The following is an 18740-nucleotide window of genomic DNA, read 5'->3' on the forward strand; positions in this document are numbered from 1 at the left end:
GGCTCTGGCCCACTCACATTAACCCCCTTCTGCTCTTGCCCCTGAGAAAAGTCTCGGTTTTTGCACAGACTGAACATTATTAAGAAAAGAAGTCCCCAAACAAAATAGTTCTGTAATTTACGGGAGGTTCAGCACAATTATTTGTAATGACCGGAGTCCCAGAAAAGAGATCACACGCCAAATGCTGCTCAAATTAAAAAAAAAAAGCAAGCTCTATTCCAGCATAAATGGCCAGGAGCAAGGTATCTGGTTAAATGTCATAAAAATATTCCCATGACCCACGGTCAGTGACCGAAAGCTCAAAGTGGCCTCGCAGGGAGCTGGGGTGGCTGGGGGCTGTTTCGGGGAGGCCCACATCAAAATCAGGTTATTTGGGTGCGCTAAATGCTCAAGCATTTGCTTTTAATTACTTTTCTGCAGAAATATTATTACCCTTGTTCTGCTCAGCGCAAGAAACAGCCAAACGCTTGGTGTACTCCCACTGCTGACCGTGGGAAATCCGTCTGACTTTCCTTGCGGCTTTGCTGAAGAATTTCAGATTAATCCTTCCAGCAGCGTTTCCTTCAAACCAGAACAGTCCAGTGAATGGTTTTCAGGGGTTCCTCCCAAGACAAACCAGAAGACAGCCTCAGGAGAGGGAAACAGCAGCAGAACTCAGTTACTATTGAAACCATTTCTTTTATGGCACAGTCCCAGTTCAGACCAGTGCCTGCCTTCACCCAGTTCCCTGACCTTCCCTTCATCCTCCTTGCCCCGGGGGTTCGCTGTAGCCGTGCGGGTACAGCTCCTGCAAAAAAGGTGATTTACCTGTTGCGGCACCTACTTGGAGGTTACTTCTGCGCATCGCTCCAGCTGTGGATTAAAGCACTTTTATTTGCTCCGGTTTTACCAGACCGCCCCGAGAAGATCCAGCTCCGCGGGTGCCCCAGCCCTCGGCCTCCCGCCCAGCCACGGCTGCCTGCTCCGGGGCCAAGCTGCCGGGCTCCAGGGACGCCTGTGAAGTGCTGGGGCTGCCACTGACCCCTTCGTCAGGGCACGAGTCGGTAACCGCGGGGAGCAGCGGAGGAGCAGCGCAAGAACAGAGCCTCCCGTGTCCCAGGGAAGGCTCCAGCGGGAAACCTCTCGCTTTTAACAGCGCCTTGCTGTCGCCCACCGGCTGGGTTCCTCCGGGTCTCCTCCGACGAGCGGCTCCTCTCCAGACAGGGAAGGCGAGCCTCCAGCACCGGGCAGCTCACCAGGACGCCGGAGACGCCAGGGCTGGGGAATGCAACTGGCGGGCTCCTTCCGGAGCGAGACGGAAGCCACGTCCTGCAAGTTCGTCGCCGGAGAACGAGATCAAAAGCACTGGGGGAAACAGAACAGAGCTGTTTCAAACCGTTTTTCTTTACGGGTCTGGTCGTAACACACACTCCTCGCTTGGCACGCGACGTTCAGGTGCTCTCCTTGCATCCTGCAGCACTGTGCTAATCACGAGATTACCCGGATGCTTTATTTAGAGAATACTTTATTAGTTTCTGTAATCAAACCCATGTAAATAAGACCGTACATATTTAATACAGTGCGTTACCCCTGTACAAATGGAAAAAAAATTAAGTTTAACATTTCTAGACCAATATGGCTGTTAATTTCTGTACAATGCCAACTCACACTACAAGTGGGATACTTTTTTCCAAAGTTGACATCACAGCTAAAGTTTCCAAAAATTCAAATTATATATATATTTATATAAAAAGATAACCAAGAGCGATTCACTAGGCATCAATAGCAGCAACAGCCTTTCCAGCTTCTGCAGTCATTTGAACAAAATTATACACATCAGACTTCCAACTCACTCTTCCTTCCAAAAAATGTAAAAAAAAAAAAATCCCAGAAAAAAACCAGCAAATTCTGCTACTGATGTGGTACCTGGTGCTTTTTATTAGCTTTTTCAATCATTGTCTGGAAAAAAAACCTCTAGAATAACATTATTAAAACCAGCTCCAGTATAGCACAGTCACTACTACATATCATAAGCGGGTACAGGATATCTTACATTCACAGAAGTATCATACAGTACTGTCCTACAGCTATAATACTAGAGGATACAATTAAAAAGGCATTTATTTGACTTGATTCTACTTTCCAGCACACTGTGGGCAAGGAGGTGGTGCGACGCAGCTCCGATATAAAGAATGCACCTTTTAGAGAAAACTCTCTTTAATCCGTTAAGGTTTCTTTTATTCCGGTGGCACGGCTCGAAGTGCTCGGTGCTGTACACAGACATAAGCTGGAAACCGTTTCAAGACCACTCGTGTCGTATAAAGATGGCCGGACAGAGGTGAACTGAACAAATCTATCAACGTCATGAACCTTTCAACTCCAGAGGTGAACGGCTGGGGGGGGGGGTGGGGGGGAGTGGGCGCAGAGAACACAGGTGGCCAAGGAGCAGTTTCATGTGGTGATCTAAATACAGCGTATTGTCATCCAAGCAGCAGCCAGCACGGCGCTGCCTTTGGAGGTAAAGCCGACTCCATCGGCACAGCTCTTTGCGTTACCGTAGGTCAGGTGTCACACGGCAAAGGTAATTTTGCCAGCTCTACCAATCCCTCCGTTTAGTACAAGATAGAAGCTTCTGAAGTCACTAAAAACTTAACACACACCACTTGGCCCAGCACCATCTTCAGATCTGCATGTTCTCCTACTCACAGGTTTACAAAAAGGTAAACAGCAGCTGAAGATCACAGCCTGAAGAAAGTACGAGCATTCATCTCATCAGCTAGGAACATGCCTCCCCACCACCTGCTTCCCCGCCACTGCTACTTCTGTTTTTTTTTTCCACCTGGGGAAGCACACAGGTGTGCAAGCCAAAACCCGCGCACGCGCGCAGAATGTGCACACACACCAAAAGCAGCTGTCATGCTGTTAAGAGAAGATACAAGCCCAAAGAGCCCAGCAGCCCGGGTGGATGCGCAGCAGTCTGCACCCGTAAATGCTGACAGCTTCCATGTCCCTTCACACCGAGCCTGCAGGGAGAGCGGGCTGCTGTCTCATCCTTTGGGCTACAAATTCATGCTGCTGTGATCTCACCCGCCCTCCCCTCTCCCCCCCCCCCCAGCCTCCATGGAAACACAGCCTTTAAGATTTTGTTTCTTCAGTTTTGATTGCCTGAGGTTTGATTGGTCCAGTTCTAACGGGTTTCGTTGCCGTCGCAGGCGCAGGGGTCGGCTTTTCCTCGGTTTTGTCCTGGCAGACTCCTGAGGAGTCAGCAATCGCCTCAGCGGGTTTGCTCCCGTTCTCATCCACTTTCTGCGCTTTGCCTCCTACGGGTTTGCTCTGCTGCTGCTGCTCAGAAAAGAATCTCTGGGTGGACTGAAGTACCTCTGCTCTCTGCTTTGCCTTAAGAAAGGGAGAAAATACATTTACTCAAGAGAGGGCATTGGAGTAAGAGTGACTTCACAAAAGTATAACCTAAATGGAAGGGGAAGGACTGACCGCAGCTGCCAGACTTTCCTAGACAGGCTGTGTCCATCCAGTTGCTCCGCAGATGTCACCACATCTGGGCGCCTGGCTCCTCTGCAGCAGCTTAACGCTGTGCCTAGGCTTCCCTCGCTCTTCCTAATCCTCAACCCAGCAAGTGGAATCAATGACATCAGTTCAAAGCACTATCTAACATCTTTTCATGCCACTATCATTGCAGGGCTTAAAAAGTATCAGCACTGCCCACAGCAAGCTCAGACTGAAGCTTCACCCCTCCGCGAGGTCTGACACGGCCCGAAGGCACCCACACCCCGACGCTACCATTGGCACCCAGTGCCACCCAGCTGTCGCCTCTCCCAGCGCCTGGCCTGGACTCCCTGAGCGCGGGGGCTGTAGGACAGCAGCAGAACCCACCCTGAGCACCCAGGCTATTTCCCCCCAGTTGTTCTGGACGCAGACGTCAGAGTTTGCAGTGGGGACGTGCAAGGGAACCTGGTCCAGGGTTGCGTTATGCGCAAGACGAAGCCGTACTGCTCCCCACTCACAGCGGGCGCTCATTCCAGGAAGCAGGAGCTACTGCCTGGCTTCCTTCAAATCCCTCCTCCAAATCCTACCGGCAACCTTCACCTGCGCCTGCGCCATTCAGCCTTTGCAACCACATGTTTCCGTTGCAGTTTTACACCCGACCTTTCATTTGTCAGTGAAGCAAGGTGCAGACCAGGTGCTGCAGACTGAGCGCTTGGCTTTCCTGCCCAGACTCGGGCAAAGCAGGAGCCACATTAAGAGTTCAATCTTCTGGAAGCCGCACGACTAAGCCCAGTGCAGTTAAATGCCTTTTTTTAAAATTAAAAAGGCCTATCTTAACATAAGGAACCCCAACTACGATACAGACACTAATCCTCCATGCACCTCTCCAAGCATTTTATGCCTTTTTTTTTAAACAGAAAACAGGGCAGGACACACACACAACAGGAGGGGACAAAAGAGCAGAAGCGTGAAACAAGAGGTCTTGGCTTTAATACTGCGTAGTTGCTCCAGGTAACTCAACCAGCAACAGAAAACAAGGCTGCGAACGCCGGTGTGCAGGACTGCAGCAACAATCTGATTTTAGCGGAGGCAGATGGACACCTGAAATCTTTTGCACAGATCTCAGCCATCCCCTGAGGTTAAGGCCAGAAGGATGGATGACTTGATCACAAGTAACCAAGTGTGACAGAATAACTCGCATTCTTCTGAACAGTGTTTGCAGGGAGATTCAGCAAGCAGGACTGCGCATTAGTATTTGCTACGGCTGGCTAGGTTCAATTCACCGTACAGACTCAAGACAACATACTAAGTAAGCATGACCTGGTAAGTCTACAGCCAGCGTAAACCGGTGGCAGAAAACTAAATGGACAAAATACCTAGAATTTAAGGGGTAATCAATTCCTCTACAACCAGAAATCACAGGAAAAGCACACTCTTTTACACCTCAATGCATGGGTTATGGTGAATGACAGTAGATGAAGGAAGTCCTTAGTATCATCTGTTCACACAAGCAACTTATTCTGCAGAAAACAGGCTAAGTGTACAATGGTGTCCCTCTGCAGACGCCCCATATTGCAGTCTCTGCCTTGGTAAGAAGAGTTTGCCTCAGCCTGAAGGGTCCCAAAGTGCTTTAACACATCAGATGACTCTCATCACCTGGTACTGAAATGCAGCCACCTCCCCTGTGGAGCGTACCACGTTACTGTGTTCTCCCACAGAGAATTATCACGGGCATTTCCAACCACTGGGAAATCAACCTCCAGAATCACCGGGGACCAATGCTGGCTAGCACACACCGCTGCTCTGAGCTGGGGAGGCAGATGTGAAATGACAGCTAACAGTCCGCTTTGGAGGCTTCATCGCTCATTCAAAAAATGCAGGCTCTTGAAAACTAGTTGTCAGCTTGCCTGTGGCAGCTTCACAGTTGCTGACCGCAAGACCACTTGAGAAAGGAAGCTCCCTACCAATTTTTTAGTCTCAAGTTCTTCTTAAAAAAACCCCCAAGGCTTAGAGAAAGAAGGTCTGTGTTCAGCTGTTACAGGCCCGGCTACTGGCTTTGGGTCCAGAGGCTTTTTAATTAAGACGTGATTTGCAGACACATTCCTGCCCTACAAGCTGCCAAGACTGAACTGGTGTTAACAGCACTGCTGTTCAAATACTAACCTGCGTGTCTCGTTCAGCCTTCATCGCAGCCTGGGCCTGATTGCCTCTGGCTCCAGATACTGATCCACAAAGACCTCTGGCCACACGTGGTAAATGAGGGTGGCTCATAAGGCCTGTGGTCATCTGAGATGGCATCTGACTATGCAGTACTACTGGCAGCCTCTGAACAGGCGCTGGGAAGGTGTTAGCATATGGGGCTCTTACCAATGGAGGGAGCAGGTTAGGCTGAGAGAGGATCTAAGTGGGGGAAAAACAACAAAAAGAGACATTTCTCAATTAGAAAACTGCCAACTAGATTGCATGTTGGCATTATCTTAAAGTGGAAAAAAATCCCGCTCTGCTGTCAAACTCATGTCAAGAAAATAGGCTTTTATGTTAAGAGAGGCCATGCTCGAACTCCAGAAAAAAACAGCCCTGTAGTGCTGTGGTGCCCGAAAGCAGGGCCGACAACCTAAAACCAGCATGTAACAAGGGAGGAGACCCATGCAAGGCAGTGGAGTCGCCGCTAGCGAAAGGCAGCCCTGGAAAGGCTAGCTAGTCTCTGCTAGTGGCAATCCAAAAATCCAATCTCAAGTCCTGCAGTCAAACCCTCCAAATGCCACAAGAAAGCCAGAAATGCCCTACGTTTTTACAGAGGCTACATTTTCCCTAGCAGCCTGAAAACGGTCACCTGTAAGAGTGTAACACCTTGCAAGCTGTGCTCCCTGGAACGCTAGAAACAAACCAAACCCTTTGCCATTGCCCCGCTCTGCATGGACAGTATGACTTTCAGAGATGCTTTCCAGCCTGAACTGCTCCGTTAATACCTTAGAGCTGCATCTCTGACAAACAACAACAAACCCTCTTTGTCTTTAAAGATTTAAAATATGCACTGGCACCCCTCCGAGACATGAACCTTCTCCCCTTCCCCAACTAAATTACACGCTTTTGCAGGATGAGGTGCACTACAGCTGCGTGGGGAAGCCAGCAGAACTGAACAACTGTCTGTTCCACGTTATTCATCACTTGCATTAAATTCCTCAGCGTGCACAAAACTCTCAAAATTAAACACACCACAAAATCTGCACTACTAGTTAGCAAGATCAGAGGAGGATTTTTAGCCTTGATCTTGAAATCAGTTCTCATGCATTTCCTTTTCTGTAAGGATTCCATTTTGTATTCGGCCATGATCAAGCCTGAGGAAACACAGCCGAGTTACAAAGTCACCAGGTCATACCGAGACACAGATTTATCTGCAGCAAGCCACCAGTCACCTACCTGTGGTGCGAACTGTGCAGGAAACGGTTGTGTCATTCTCACCGTGGCAGCTGCTGACTGAAACTGCTTCTGGTAGACAATGCTGTTCATTTTATTGGACTGATTGTTGGGACTTGTAGAACTGGCCCTAAAGACAAGAGCGCCAGTTAGAATCACACTGCTCTCATCCAGAAGATGCTTCTGCCTTTAGACACAATTTAACTAGAAATTCAGCATTGGAGGGGGGAAAAATAATCTCTTGGAGCAGCTGGTATCAGATATTCTTCTGGATCTACTGTTGGTTTCAAACGCAAACAAACTCGGAACTTAAGAATACAAAGTGAAACCACAATCAGAAATTAGTTAGGATATGGAAAGACTCCAAGGTAAGGTCTGTATGAAAGTGACCTTTCCCAACAGTATTCCTAACACAAATACTGACGTTAAAAGTCTGTTCCCCTTCCCATCCGTGGTACCTTTATGTTCAGTCCTGCCCCTTTACTGTTTGATCTAACATGTCAAGTTCAGAGCTTGTCACAACAGGCCTTAAGCACGCACAGCAGAAGGTACGATGTGCAGCGGCTTCCACTCTGACTTGTTGTCAAATGTTTCAAAATGCGCTTCGGCAGATTTCAAGAATTCACAGAAAACACTCTCCCCCTCTTTTATTTGGCTAAGAACATGACCCTCCACTACAACTTCTAAGAAGTGTTGAATCACTACGCGTTAAATGAAGCCTGAAAGTTTATCTGGGGGAAGGGCACCAAGCAGCCCTTGGAGAAGACAAAAGGGTGAACAGCTTTCTTTAGGAAACGGAGCTTGATTTGCAGAGTTCTCAAGCAGAGTGTGTGGGTGACATACATACTTAACATAAAACGAGCAGCGAGGCACTAGTGGCCAGGAAGCCAGCTAAACTCACCACACACCAACATTCTGTAAGCTTAAAGAAGTCTCTGTTGAGTTTTCACTTCCAGCTCTTGAGATATATTATGCTTTTGTCGTTTTCCCAGTAGCTCTACACTTTCGAGCAAAAGCTTACCATAAAGCCCTGCTTTGGTTGCTAGGAGCAGAAACATCTTCCGTAGAATCTCCAAGACATATACCGAGTCAATCATCCTAAATGCTAACTTGTGAATTTAAATGTTTCTTCTTCCTCAGCCCTTCCTTTTTTTCTTAGGTGAAGTATCCGAGGCACTACTTGACCATTGCACGTAGGAGGTCCAACTCTCATTTCTACTTCTCTAGAAAAGCCTGAACCCCATCAGTCTGCTCCAGTGAAAGCCCCCAAATACAATTACTATGCAAGGGAGTGCAGCTTTCAAGAACAAAACAATCTTGAAGCAAAGTTCCATTTCCAAGTTCCTTCATCCCATTAATGACTTCACCCACAAGCAGCTCAACAGGTTTACCATGAAGTGCATCTGCATACGAGCAAGATTCTGTTAATTCTGCCAATAAATGAGGTGAGCCTGCAACAGCTTACTAATGTCACTTGTAAGAAGTTTAGAGATCTTGCACCTGTTCTTAGTTGTCCAACAGAATTGTTGGCCCAGCTGAGGTGTAAGCCTTTAAGTGTTCTTCCTCTGAGCACTGCAGTTTTAAGATAAACTGTCTTAGGAGTTTTAGCCCAAAGTAAATCTTCCCTGCCACTTCTGTGCTTTCCTGGTGCAATCCCAGATGACTTCATATGACTTGGTTTGTTTAATCGGAAAAATATTTTTAATGTTTTATTTCAGACCCATATACTTCTGGCCAACTATAGCAGATCTGACGACCTACTGGAACGCTGCTTTTAAGCACGGAGTTTCATATTAGTAGCCCCTCACCCGATGCTTTTCAGAATTGGCTGCTCATGCATGACTAGGTACATTTTCTAGCTTTGATTTTGAGGAATTTTGAGCTTAAGAGAGATTTACCGGAAGGGACTGGAGGTTGGAGTAGTACTTCTACCAGTAACTGGCGGTGTTCCAGGTTTAACATCAATGCCACCTCCAAAGGCCTTCAGGTCCATTTCCGATATCTGAAAAACCACAACTGACATGTTAATTCTAAGTCAAATAAAAATTACGTTTACTACATAACTGTTAGTTTACCTCACATTTTTCTCAATGAAAATACATCATTTAAGCGGAGGTGAAAGCCAGATTGCAGAACGGTTTCTTACAATTAGGACAACCCCAGCACCATTAGCACCTCTGTGTACAGTTTTCCTGCACTATTTAGCGCTTTCAGCACTGGTATTTGATTTCTAACTTGATCTTCCTGCATAATGAAACGGGATTCATGACTCCTTTCACACATTTGGCCCTAAAAAATATTTCAGGGTTGACATTTCCTTCTCCATCTCATGTACCACATGAAAATATTTAGACACAATCCTGAAAAAAGTTGAAGTGAATAATGCCATAAAATAACCCAGTTTAAAAAAAAAAAAAGCGCAATGAAAACAGAGCTGTCATTCACACAAAACATCTCCAGACTCTTAATGGAAGCAATGAATCTTGTATGTTACTTTGCAGATATACTCAGACTAAATTAGTCTCTGGAACAGTATCTTTCCATACACAGCCATGAAGCATAATGGCAACAATCAATCAGTTTAAAGTGAGTGGCTGTTTTAAGTTGACTTTCTTTAGCAGGAACACAATGAAACCCTTAATACAGGGCAGGAAAGTCACCCAAGGCCACCATCCCACGGCAGCTCTTCCTCATTTTTCATTGAAGTAAGTGAACATTTTCCAACGAAAACTGTAGCAAGAAACATGCTGCTGCCTGGAAAACAGGCTAATAAACATTTTAAAGGTGAAAAGGTTTGGCCAGATCCTGAAAAGCTAGAAAGCAGCACGGCGCAAAAATCACCATATACTCTGCTTAGTGAGTGACAGGATGAAAACTTGATCTAGGTGATCTGGAGTTCTGTTTGTCATTACTGTCCAATACATGGAATTAACTCCTGAGAGGGATTTCTCTTATCACAGCTGTAAACCATTGGGACAGCAGGGTCATTTTATGCCAAAAAGCACCCTAAAACCTAGGCCACAAGCTGTAAGGATTTCAGGTGCAGCTCCAGAGCTAGATAACTCCCTACTCTGGGGAAAGACCTTGCTACATCTGACAGATACCTTAACTGTGTTCATGTCCAGTGTTATCATCCACTGCTCACCCAAAAGTATGCTGCAACTGCATTGTGCTGCACACTATCTGAATATCCCAGGTGCCTGTAAATCTGTGATTCCACTTAAGAAGCCTTGTGATTGGAAGCCAGGTCCACACATCCTCTCATTAGCAATTACCACAGCAGCTCCAGATAAAGGAGAGGAGAGAATTCCCTTCTTGGTACTCAAATTTCTTGCACTATTTCAGGGTTATTTCCTTACTGGAGCTGTCACTCAGGGTGAGTTTTCTTCAGCTGCAAGACCACCCCTTTATACACATCAAAGGTCTTGCCTTGCATACAATGCTACATTCTCATTATGCACCTTGCTGTGCTATGCAGAAAAAAAAGACCTCCAGCAATATTAGTAGAATTTACTTCTGGCTTAAGGTCACAGCTGATACATAGTCCATCAAAGCCCCTACAACTTCAGTTTGCTGCACCAGAAAGATTTCATCCCTTGACATTCACTCTTGGATTCAAGTTCTAGCATAGAACAAGTTTTAATGTCCTCACAAATGTACAAGCGATAACTTCCCTTCTCTAGAGTTATCCACACAAAAATGCATAAAATTATCTCTTGCAGTGTTTTTCACTACAGCTACCTGACTGGTGTTCTCTGGGACACTCGTCGATCCGGAGGACAGGGCAGTATTAGTAAAGACTAGATCTACCCTGAACCACAGGCATTCCCCATTTGACAGTACAACAGGTATATAGCATAATAGGTTCAAACAGCAGAAGGAGGCATTACAAGCGCAGCTGGTGCACTTGGTGGTTTGGAAGCATGTGAGTGAAATCTTACAGCTTGCTTCTAGCCTCACACTGGAGCAAAATGACAAACACATGCACGACCAGAATCAGAAACCGGGCCTGACAGTGTAATGTTGTTTGCCTGCTGCTCAAACAACGTCTCTGGATTAGTTTCCACACGGCTTCCACATGAAACACCTCCTAGTCCATGACTAATCCTGCCCGGCTTTTCTATCTTCCCTTCCCTACCTTCTAAGGCCAAGGCAAGTTCTTAGATGCAAGAGTCAGCACAGGTTGCCATGCTGGTTCTATAAAACAGCATTCAGCTGTGCTTTGTATTAATTTTTGTACTGTAGATTTACCAATATTCTTACCTTTCCTGTTGCAGCAATCATGCTGTGTTGAGTTCCTGCTGGGATCAGTCCTCTGAAAGGTTGGGTTACTTGTGCAGGTCTGCTTAAGTTTTGAGCCTGCGCTTGTGGTGGTGTGTGCTGTAGTGGTGGTTGTAAAGATTGGGGTAGGGCGATTAGTGGCTGTGCTGTGGATCCAAAGTTGGGCAAAGAAATTTGCGATCCTGGCAAAGGTACTGTCACCTGGAAAAAAGTACAAAATCACCAGTAACATATACAAAATGGCCATTATTTAACTTTCTTTACTAGCTCTATGATTTCAGCTACAAAGTAAATAGGTTAGTGAGCTGCAAGCAAATAATTGAACCTATTGTTTAGCCCACCTTCATAAGCAGTTCTAATAGCATTTGGGCCATTGCTTTTCAGAAGCAAAGCTACTAACTCCAACATGATTCAATACGACTTCACTGTATGAAGAAGTAAGTTTAATTAAACTCAGAAAATACACTAGAATGAAATAGCCAGTTGCGATTTTTTTTATTTTAACTTCAAATAATTTTAGTCATCATAAGGGAACTGGTTAGGATGAAAACTAGATTTTACTTTCTGGGAGTCCCAACAGCCAGCATTTCTGAGCTTTTTTTTTTTTAGGAAAAAAACCAAAAACCTGAAAAAACCCACAACCCCAAAAACCCAACCATGGCCTGTCCCTCATTTGGATTAACAAAGAGCGCTGTGGGCTGAAAACACCACAGAACGGTATGGATAAACTGAAAATAACACAGTGGTGAACTAACTGGCAGGAGCTGCTACATTTCCTAGTCTGATCATCAATCCACAACCTGCAAAATTGTATTTTGAGTGTAACTAGAAGAATGATGTGATATATATGATATGATATTCTCCAGATGTGAAAGACTTCTTAAGGTTTGGCTCCGAAGGATAACAGGTTAAAAAGTATAGAGGCAGCCAAGCTTGAACACATTAAAACACTAAACCATCTCATAGGTCCTTAAAACTTTATGCTAGATTTTCAACAGATGAGGCTCAATTTTTTAAGACTCTTTTACGTATCAGCCTTGGCAACTCTTCATGCATATGAAGTAGTCTACTAAAATAGAGCAGCCCATCATAAGCTTTTTTTTTTAAAAGCTGCTTGAAAACATAGCAGATCAACAAAGCTTTCACAAAATAATTAAAAAAAACTTAGAATCGCTGGAGTTATTTTACAAACCTCCTGATGTAGTTTACTGACTTGGTTGTCCTGTTTGTCTGTATTATCATTTATCTGCTGACTTGTCATTTGTTTTCTACATGTTTGATACTGTTGACATACGTAGCAGCTCTGAGCTTTTCATCTCAGTGAGACTTGGTGTTAACAATTAGGCTGCACGACGCACCTGGAGTTTGTCTCTCACTCCACCACCACTGACCGACACCTGCCCCCATAAAGGCAGCATATGCCACAATCAGTTAGCAACATCACTGTGCCAACTGTATCTTCGCCTATCACTAGGAAAGGAGCTATTTAAGAGAAGGATGCCAGAGACGAATGATCAGCATGAACTTGCAGGCCACACAACTTCTCAGCAATTCAGTTTCAGTGCTGCTGTAGTAGTTACCCCTCGCTAACAATTTTCAATTCTTGCATTTTAGAAGAATTAAAGATTTTATCAGCCCCCACCTCCACCCTCACTCCCACTCCACAAAAAATGCTAAGAACAATATGCTTTTAAGAAGAATACAATTTAGGAAATTTACCATGCCATAGTTTACCTGCTGGAGAGCACTGGGAGACTGTGCAGTGTTGTAGAAATTGCTCTGGCCAGGCTGTTGAACTTGCCCAGAGTACAGATTTGAAGCCTGGGTGAGTGTAGCTCTGGCCTACGAAGAGTGAAGACACCATTACATTAAGAATACTTCGGAGAGCAGGTCAAAGACAGCATGGCACATTATTCTGTATTTCAGCCAGGACAGTAGAAACCACAGCATAGGAAGCTGACAACCTGAATGTTTCAGCTTGTGGTAAAGCTCCCATTTGCAAGGTAGAAGATCCCTTAATCAACTACCATAACAGAAATTAAACCTCAAGCTCCAATTAGTGATAGAAGTGCAAGGAGCCCTGTAGCTTGGGGAACAATCCTCAGTTCAGAGCTTATGCTGATGTACCTTCATGAAATTAAAAGAACATTCTCTTCCAAACGTCTTAAGTTTCCTGCTACCTTGACTATCATGCAGTTATCACAGAGGTGGGCTTACGTCAAGCTAAGCAATACTTGATTTATTATTGCATTATCTGTATCAAAGCAAGTTTTGCCTTCTGGAGCGTTTCCTACCTGGAGAATGTGTGTATCAATCAGCTGAGAGCCTCCCAGTCCTGAAGCTTGACTAAGCTGATGTTCGTATAAGATAGGAATAGGTTGCGTGTTCGAAGTCTGTTGAAATGCCAGGCTTGACTGTGCCTTCGCAAGCTCCTGGTGTTGCACTGCTGGGAAGTTGTGTAAGGCTGTACCAGAGAGAACTACTGGTGATGGCTGAGACAAACCACTTTGCATAAAAGCTTGCTGGGATCTGTAAGAAATTGAAGCATTATACATAAAAATGCAGACAGAGCTCAACATTGAGCCACCAAAAATTAAGAACACAGGTTATATCCTTTAAATGGAATTAGAACGAACCCTTAGCTCTGTCGAACAGATTTTCACCTGAGAAAGGTAGTTGCCATTTACTCTGCACACCACAAAATAACAGATCCTACTAAAGGCCACAGGAAAAAATGACTATAGGCTTTCTACTGACATCTTAAAGTACACTTAGCTATGCGTGCTAAAATAGTTTTTGCATAACTTAATTGTAACATACAGAAGCTACCAGTTCTTCGTTCCTGTGCTAGGAGGTAGGACAGTGGAGAAGCACCTCAGGCGAGTAGTTCCATTTATTCAAAGTGAACTGCTTTGATCTTTTGACTTCACAGATCTCCATAGTTCAACTTTTAATACTTACAGGTTACATCACTGGATGCTGACAAATGGAGTTTCCAAATGAATGCTTTGGCTTCAAAACAGTAACACAGCCAGACACTACAGCCTTTAACTAGATATTCAATTGCCTTGTCATCAGCATGGGGAAGTTGCAGTTTGTTTACAAGCGACCAAAGCCAGTAGAGCAAAGCACCACAACAGATAGGCTGGTTTAGTCTATCAGAAGTATTCATCCAACTGCTTCCACTAAGAGCCTGCTGAATAGCCACCTTCAGACTGAAGAATCAGAGGTTTTAAATAAATGCCCCTCTCAAAGCTCTTCAGCTCAGAGGACAGTGTTCTTGATGTAGAAACACTTTTCACTTTCTCACTTGGTCGGTATGTACCAGCATAGCACTGGCCCTGTTAATCTGTTTGCGCAGCGGCCGTGTGCTTGCCTGAGGGAACACCCGGGTTAACTTTGTTCTGCGCCCTTCCTTTATTGCAAAACATTCTTACAGTTGTACTCTGAGCAAATGAAGAATCTTTTCCAGAACGTATGCAGAGGACTGTCTTCAAGGTAGCCAAAAACTTTTTCACAAGCCTTTTTTTTTTTTTCTGTTTTTTTAAACCAGAAACCTATACATCTCAAAGCTTATCCTCCTCTGCACCTTTCAAGATCTGGGAAAAGTATTCATACTTTTACAAACTGTACAACCCAAAACTCCATTAATAGTGGGTTTGTGCATGACCACATCAGCCAGAACCACTTCTTTAATCTGGACCACATGCCAGACTGATTGTGTTTCTGCAACTAGCCAAGTGTTTGCAGCAATTTTTGTCAGCTGTGGCAGGACAAGCACTATTTGGTCCAACAAAGTCAGCCAAGCACAAATTCAGGATACTCATGTAGTCAGTTAAACCTTCTGTGGCTTCAGCCTTCTGCACCGCAACAAGCATGGTTTTTTAACAGCATATGCAAAAATCTCTAATTAAATTTCCAAAGAAACTTTCTCAAAGTGAAACAAACAAAATCTATCAGAATTATACCACTGTGAATCAGTTTCGAAAGGAATGCAAGGAAGCTTTGGAAAGGCTTACAGTGGAAACTGGTCTGGCTAACAATGCCATTTGAGAGATACTGGTCTTCCTACTATCTTTCGTAGCAAACAGAAAACATTTATTCTAAAACATACTCTGCTGTCCCCTACACATCTGAAATTAAGTTTTTACTGTCTATGGGGTTCAAAGTAGGATTTTGAAGCATTTCAAGACTCCAGTGTTGGTTTGATTACAAAAATAACACACAAATATTCAGGAATTAACGGGACAGGCTCCTCTTTCTGTTCTCATAGTATGAAAGACTGATGTTTTCAGGTTTTTAGCCTGGTTTCCTAAAGACACAAATATCATGCATAATTTTTGAACCCACGATTTCACAGCTACATCTACACATGCAGACTAGCCAGACAATCTGCATACAGCGTTCTCAGCCAGACAAACAGACGTTAAGACATTTTGGGGAAGATGAGGCAGCTATTGAGCACAGAACAAAAGTCTTCAGGGAAGAAAGTTCTATAAATTCTGCCACTCAAAACCCAAAGAAATTGGCATACGCTACCTACCTATAAGGTTGTAAGGAGGAGTTGAACAACTCCTGTGCTTGTGAAACAGCTGGTGCTGCTCCTAGACCCAGCTGAGCTTGATGCTGTCCTTGCAGAGGTGCATAGATGGGGATGGGGATCTGCTGAACTGAAGCAGGCTGCATAAAAAAGAAACCATTAAATATCCAAGGACAAAAGTCACAGAGAAAAACTACAGTTAAATGCATGCCAGGATTTGTGTAACATTATAAAAAGTACACAAAGAATGTCAAATTCCAAGGCTGCATGCAGAGCCAGTATTGCTCCCATTCAGAAAATTACTTTCTAGTTGAATTTTACACTTTTCCTTGCAAATAACCAGCAGAAACTGAATGAATCATTTAGATTTGCACACAAAGCAACTGCAAAAGATCGCATAAAATTTTGTACTACAGAAGTTGAATAAGCCTGCATGAACATGGCCACATAAACATGTCCCATGCATATGTACTTTTACATAAAGTACATTTGCGAGTGAAAGCATATTCTCTCAACTTTCACAACAAATTCTTTCATTCTCAGGAACAGCAGAGATCAAGCACCATCTGCATGTATTAGAATGAAATGGCAAGGGCAGGCACGACCTCATTTCTGCAGAGTCTTTAGTCCCACTCTCCCCTGTCCCCATTAACTCATTAGCAGAGCTTGAAAGGCAGTATGGACAGGGAGGGGAAAAAAATCAAATCACCAAATACCTGAGAAAGCCCTGGTTGAAAGCCTTGCTGCTGGGCCAGAGAAGGTGGTGCCAAACGTGCATGTTGGGTGTTGAACAGATGACTCGTATCCATATAAAATGCTGGGATTTGAGCTGCAGTACCTCAGGAAGAGCAATACAATTAGTACATTTCCCTGCTCAAAAGGTTTTCATCAAGAGTTAGAGACGCAGCTGCCGTCAGTACTCCTCAGTGCGATAGATACCAGAGAGACTGGGAGAAGAAACAGAACTGAAGAGCTGGGTACCTAGCCAGCTTTGGTATTTTTTTCCAACTCACCCCCAGAATCTATCAGTCTTGCATATGCATATTTAGTCCCATGCAATTCTTGCGGGATAAGCAACAGATTCTGGCCAAAGCAGGTGTTTGGGTGAAGGAAGGGGAAGAACCTGTCACACTGTCACGCAATTTAGGTTAATTTTACATAGGGTTTTTTTTAAAGAAAAATGCCATAATTCTAAACTATTGTAGCACTTCAAGCAGTCAAGACTAAGTCACTCTTGATCTTAAATAGCAATTTAACATTCTGCAACAGCAAAACGGTACATCAAGAGATTCAGACTTACTTTCCTCAAAAAATTAATAGCAGCATTATCTTTATTACTCACTAATTAGAAACTTAACACACTTGGAGGAGGACACAATTAGCGAATATTTGCTTACAGAATGCTCTCCATCATTCTGTCTTTACTGCACGCAAAATCAAAACTCAGTTCAACTCTCCAGCTTCAGAACTCCAAAAGCAGACATGCAACTTCTCAGCCACAAACACTATTACCTGCTGCAGACTGAGACACATAGACCTGGGGACTTTGCTGTTGCTGGGCAATGAGGGATGGCATGCAGCTCAGCTGGGAAAAGTGACTGGCAGAAGCTAGGCTGCTTGTCTGCAACTGCTGTGGTTTCACTTTACATATATTAGGAGGGTCTGAGGTGCTTGCAGTCTTCGTACTCAGTGAGGAGGTTGTGTATGTTCCAGCTCCTAGAAAGAGAGAAGCAAGTCATACATCATAAAACAGCTAAAGATGTTTCAAAGCCTCATCTGTCAGTGGTCAAACTGTTGGGACAGCTATGCAAGCACAGCGACAACTGGTAAAGAACGCTGAAACCTAATGCAGCAGTTTCCATCAATGTAAGATGGACAGGGAGGACAATTCTGTTACGTTCACTACAGGAAACACTGCAACCATAACATGTCTCCCTTCTTGAGTATAGGAGCATATAAAAAAATACTGAAGTAGACATCTTGGTTAGTTACACAACAAAATATTGCAACGTATGGTGGTTGTGCCTATCGTGGTTGAGAGCCAAGCTCCAAAGAAAGGTCTTTTTCAAGCACTTCAGCTGAGATTTGGGTACACATTCTAATATTCTAAGGCGTGAAGATTTAACCAGATATAGCATCTTTTGCTTCCTGCAAAGAACAGAGGTGGAAGCCAGCACTGTTTGCAAAGAGCAGCTGGACATTTGCTCTGCCTAGTGCGAAGGGGTTTTGGTATGAACTGTCAAAGCTTTGACTCCAGAAGCAAGAGCACAAATCAAAGTAAGACTGCAATTAGCTGGATATCAGAACTACCATCTGCTCCAAAATCTACCTACTTGCCTTCATTCAGCTGAACAAAATGAAACCAATAATGCACCCAACAGGAGAAGTTTAGCTCCTCTTTCAAGTCCATATAAGTAGCATAGGTAGAGAGATGCCATCTTCCTTTCAGCTGACTGAAGTGAAAAAGGTGCAGTACCTCCTCATTAATTAAAAGGTATTTGGGAAGCTGCTGTTCAGAGCTGACATTTCATACTAGCACAAAACTTCTGCTACCTTTGCATTAAACGTAATTCCAAAGCAAATCCAGTCTCTTGAAAAACCTAACCAAGGAACAATATGATGGGATACTACAATCTTGACATCTGGTACCTGACAGCGAAGTTGTTGGTGTAACTGAGGCCACAGGAATAGGAGGCATTGATGCACTAGAGAATGAGCTGTAAGTACCACTGCTTGGCCCAGTGTTGCTGCTGCTGCTGCTATTGCCGCTGCCACCAGCGATGGGAGATGCTGCTGAGGTCACTGGAGAACTCTTCTCCCCCATGTTCGGGGAATTCTCCCATGCTTTGCGTGCAGACTCCATCTATTGGAAAGAAAACAAATTTCCTCATCTATTAGGAAGTCTGAACTAGTCAAACAGTCTTTCTCTTTCAGCAGTTCTTTTCAGTTCAAAAGGCAATTCAGGCTTCATGCGAGCCTCTTTTTTAAAAGTCATCATAATCGTGCAACTCTGTTCATG

At 44.4% G+C, this 18740-nt stretch overlaps 1 protein-coding gene across 17 annotated transcripts in view; it reads right to left on the minus strand.

Moving 5' to 3' along the window:
- Nucleotides 1-1484: 1484 nt before the first annotated feature.
- PRRC2C (proline rich coiled-coil 2C) overlaps nucleotides 1485-18740 on the minus strand; it is a 76225-nt gene continuing 58969 nt past the window's right edge. For 8 of the 17 annotated variants that reach the window (XM_075422438.1, XM_075422440.1, XM_075422436.1 and 5 more), the window contains 11 exons: nucleotides 18371-18584; nucleotides 17234-17437; nucleotides 16438-16559; nucleotides 15725-15861; nucleotides 13476-13710; nucleotides 12901-13023; nucleotides 11164-11382; nucleotides 8799-8902; nucleotides 6904-7030; nucleotides 5647-5883; nucleotides 1485-3375 (listed from right to left, as the gene is read on the minus strand). In XM_075422438.1, the coding sequence (XP_075278553.1) occupies nucleotides 3115-3375; nucleotides 5647-5883; nucleotides 6904-7030; nucleotides 8799-8902; nucleotides 11164-11382; nucleotides 12901-13023; nucleotides 13476-13710; nucleotides 15725-15861; nucleotides 16438-16559; nucleotides 17234-17437; nucleotides 18371-18584 (1983 nt within the window). In that variant the 3' untranslated portion in view covers nucleotides 1485-3114. The remainder of the gene's footprint in view (nucleotides 3376-5646; nucleotides 5884-6903; nucleotides 7031-8798; nucleotides 8903-11163; nucleotides 11383-12900; nucleotides 13024-13475; nucleotides 13711-15724; nucleotides 15862-16437; nucleotides 16560-17233; nucleotides 17438-18370; nucleotides 18585-18740) is intronic. The other 9 variants (XM_075422451.1, XM_075422448.1, XM_075422447.1 and 6 more) reach the window with 5 other exon arrangements.

Source organism: Opisthocomus hoazin, chromosome 6, assembly GCF_030867145.1.
Source record: "Opisthocomus hoazin isolate bOpiHoa1 chromosome 6, bOpiHoa1.hap1, whole genome shotgun sequence".
In the NCBI taxonomy this organism is placed as follows: Eukaryota; Metazoa; Chordata; class Aves; order Opisthocomiformes; family Opisthocomidae; genus Opisthocomus; species Opisthocomus hoazin.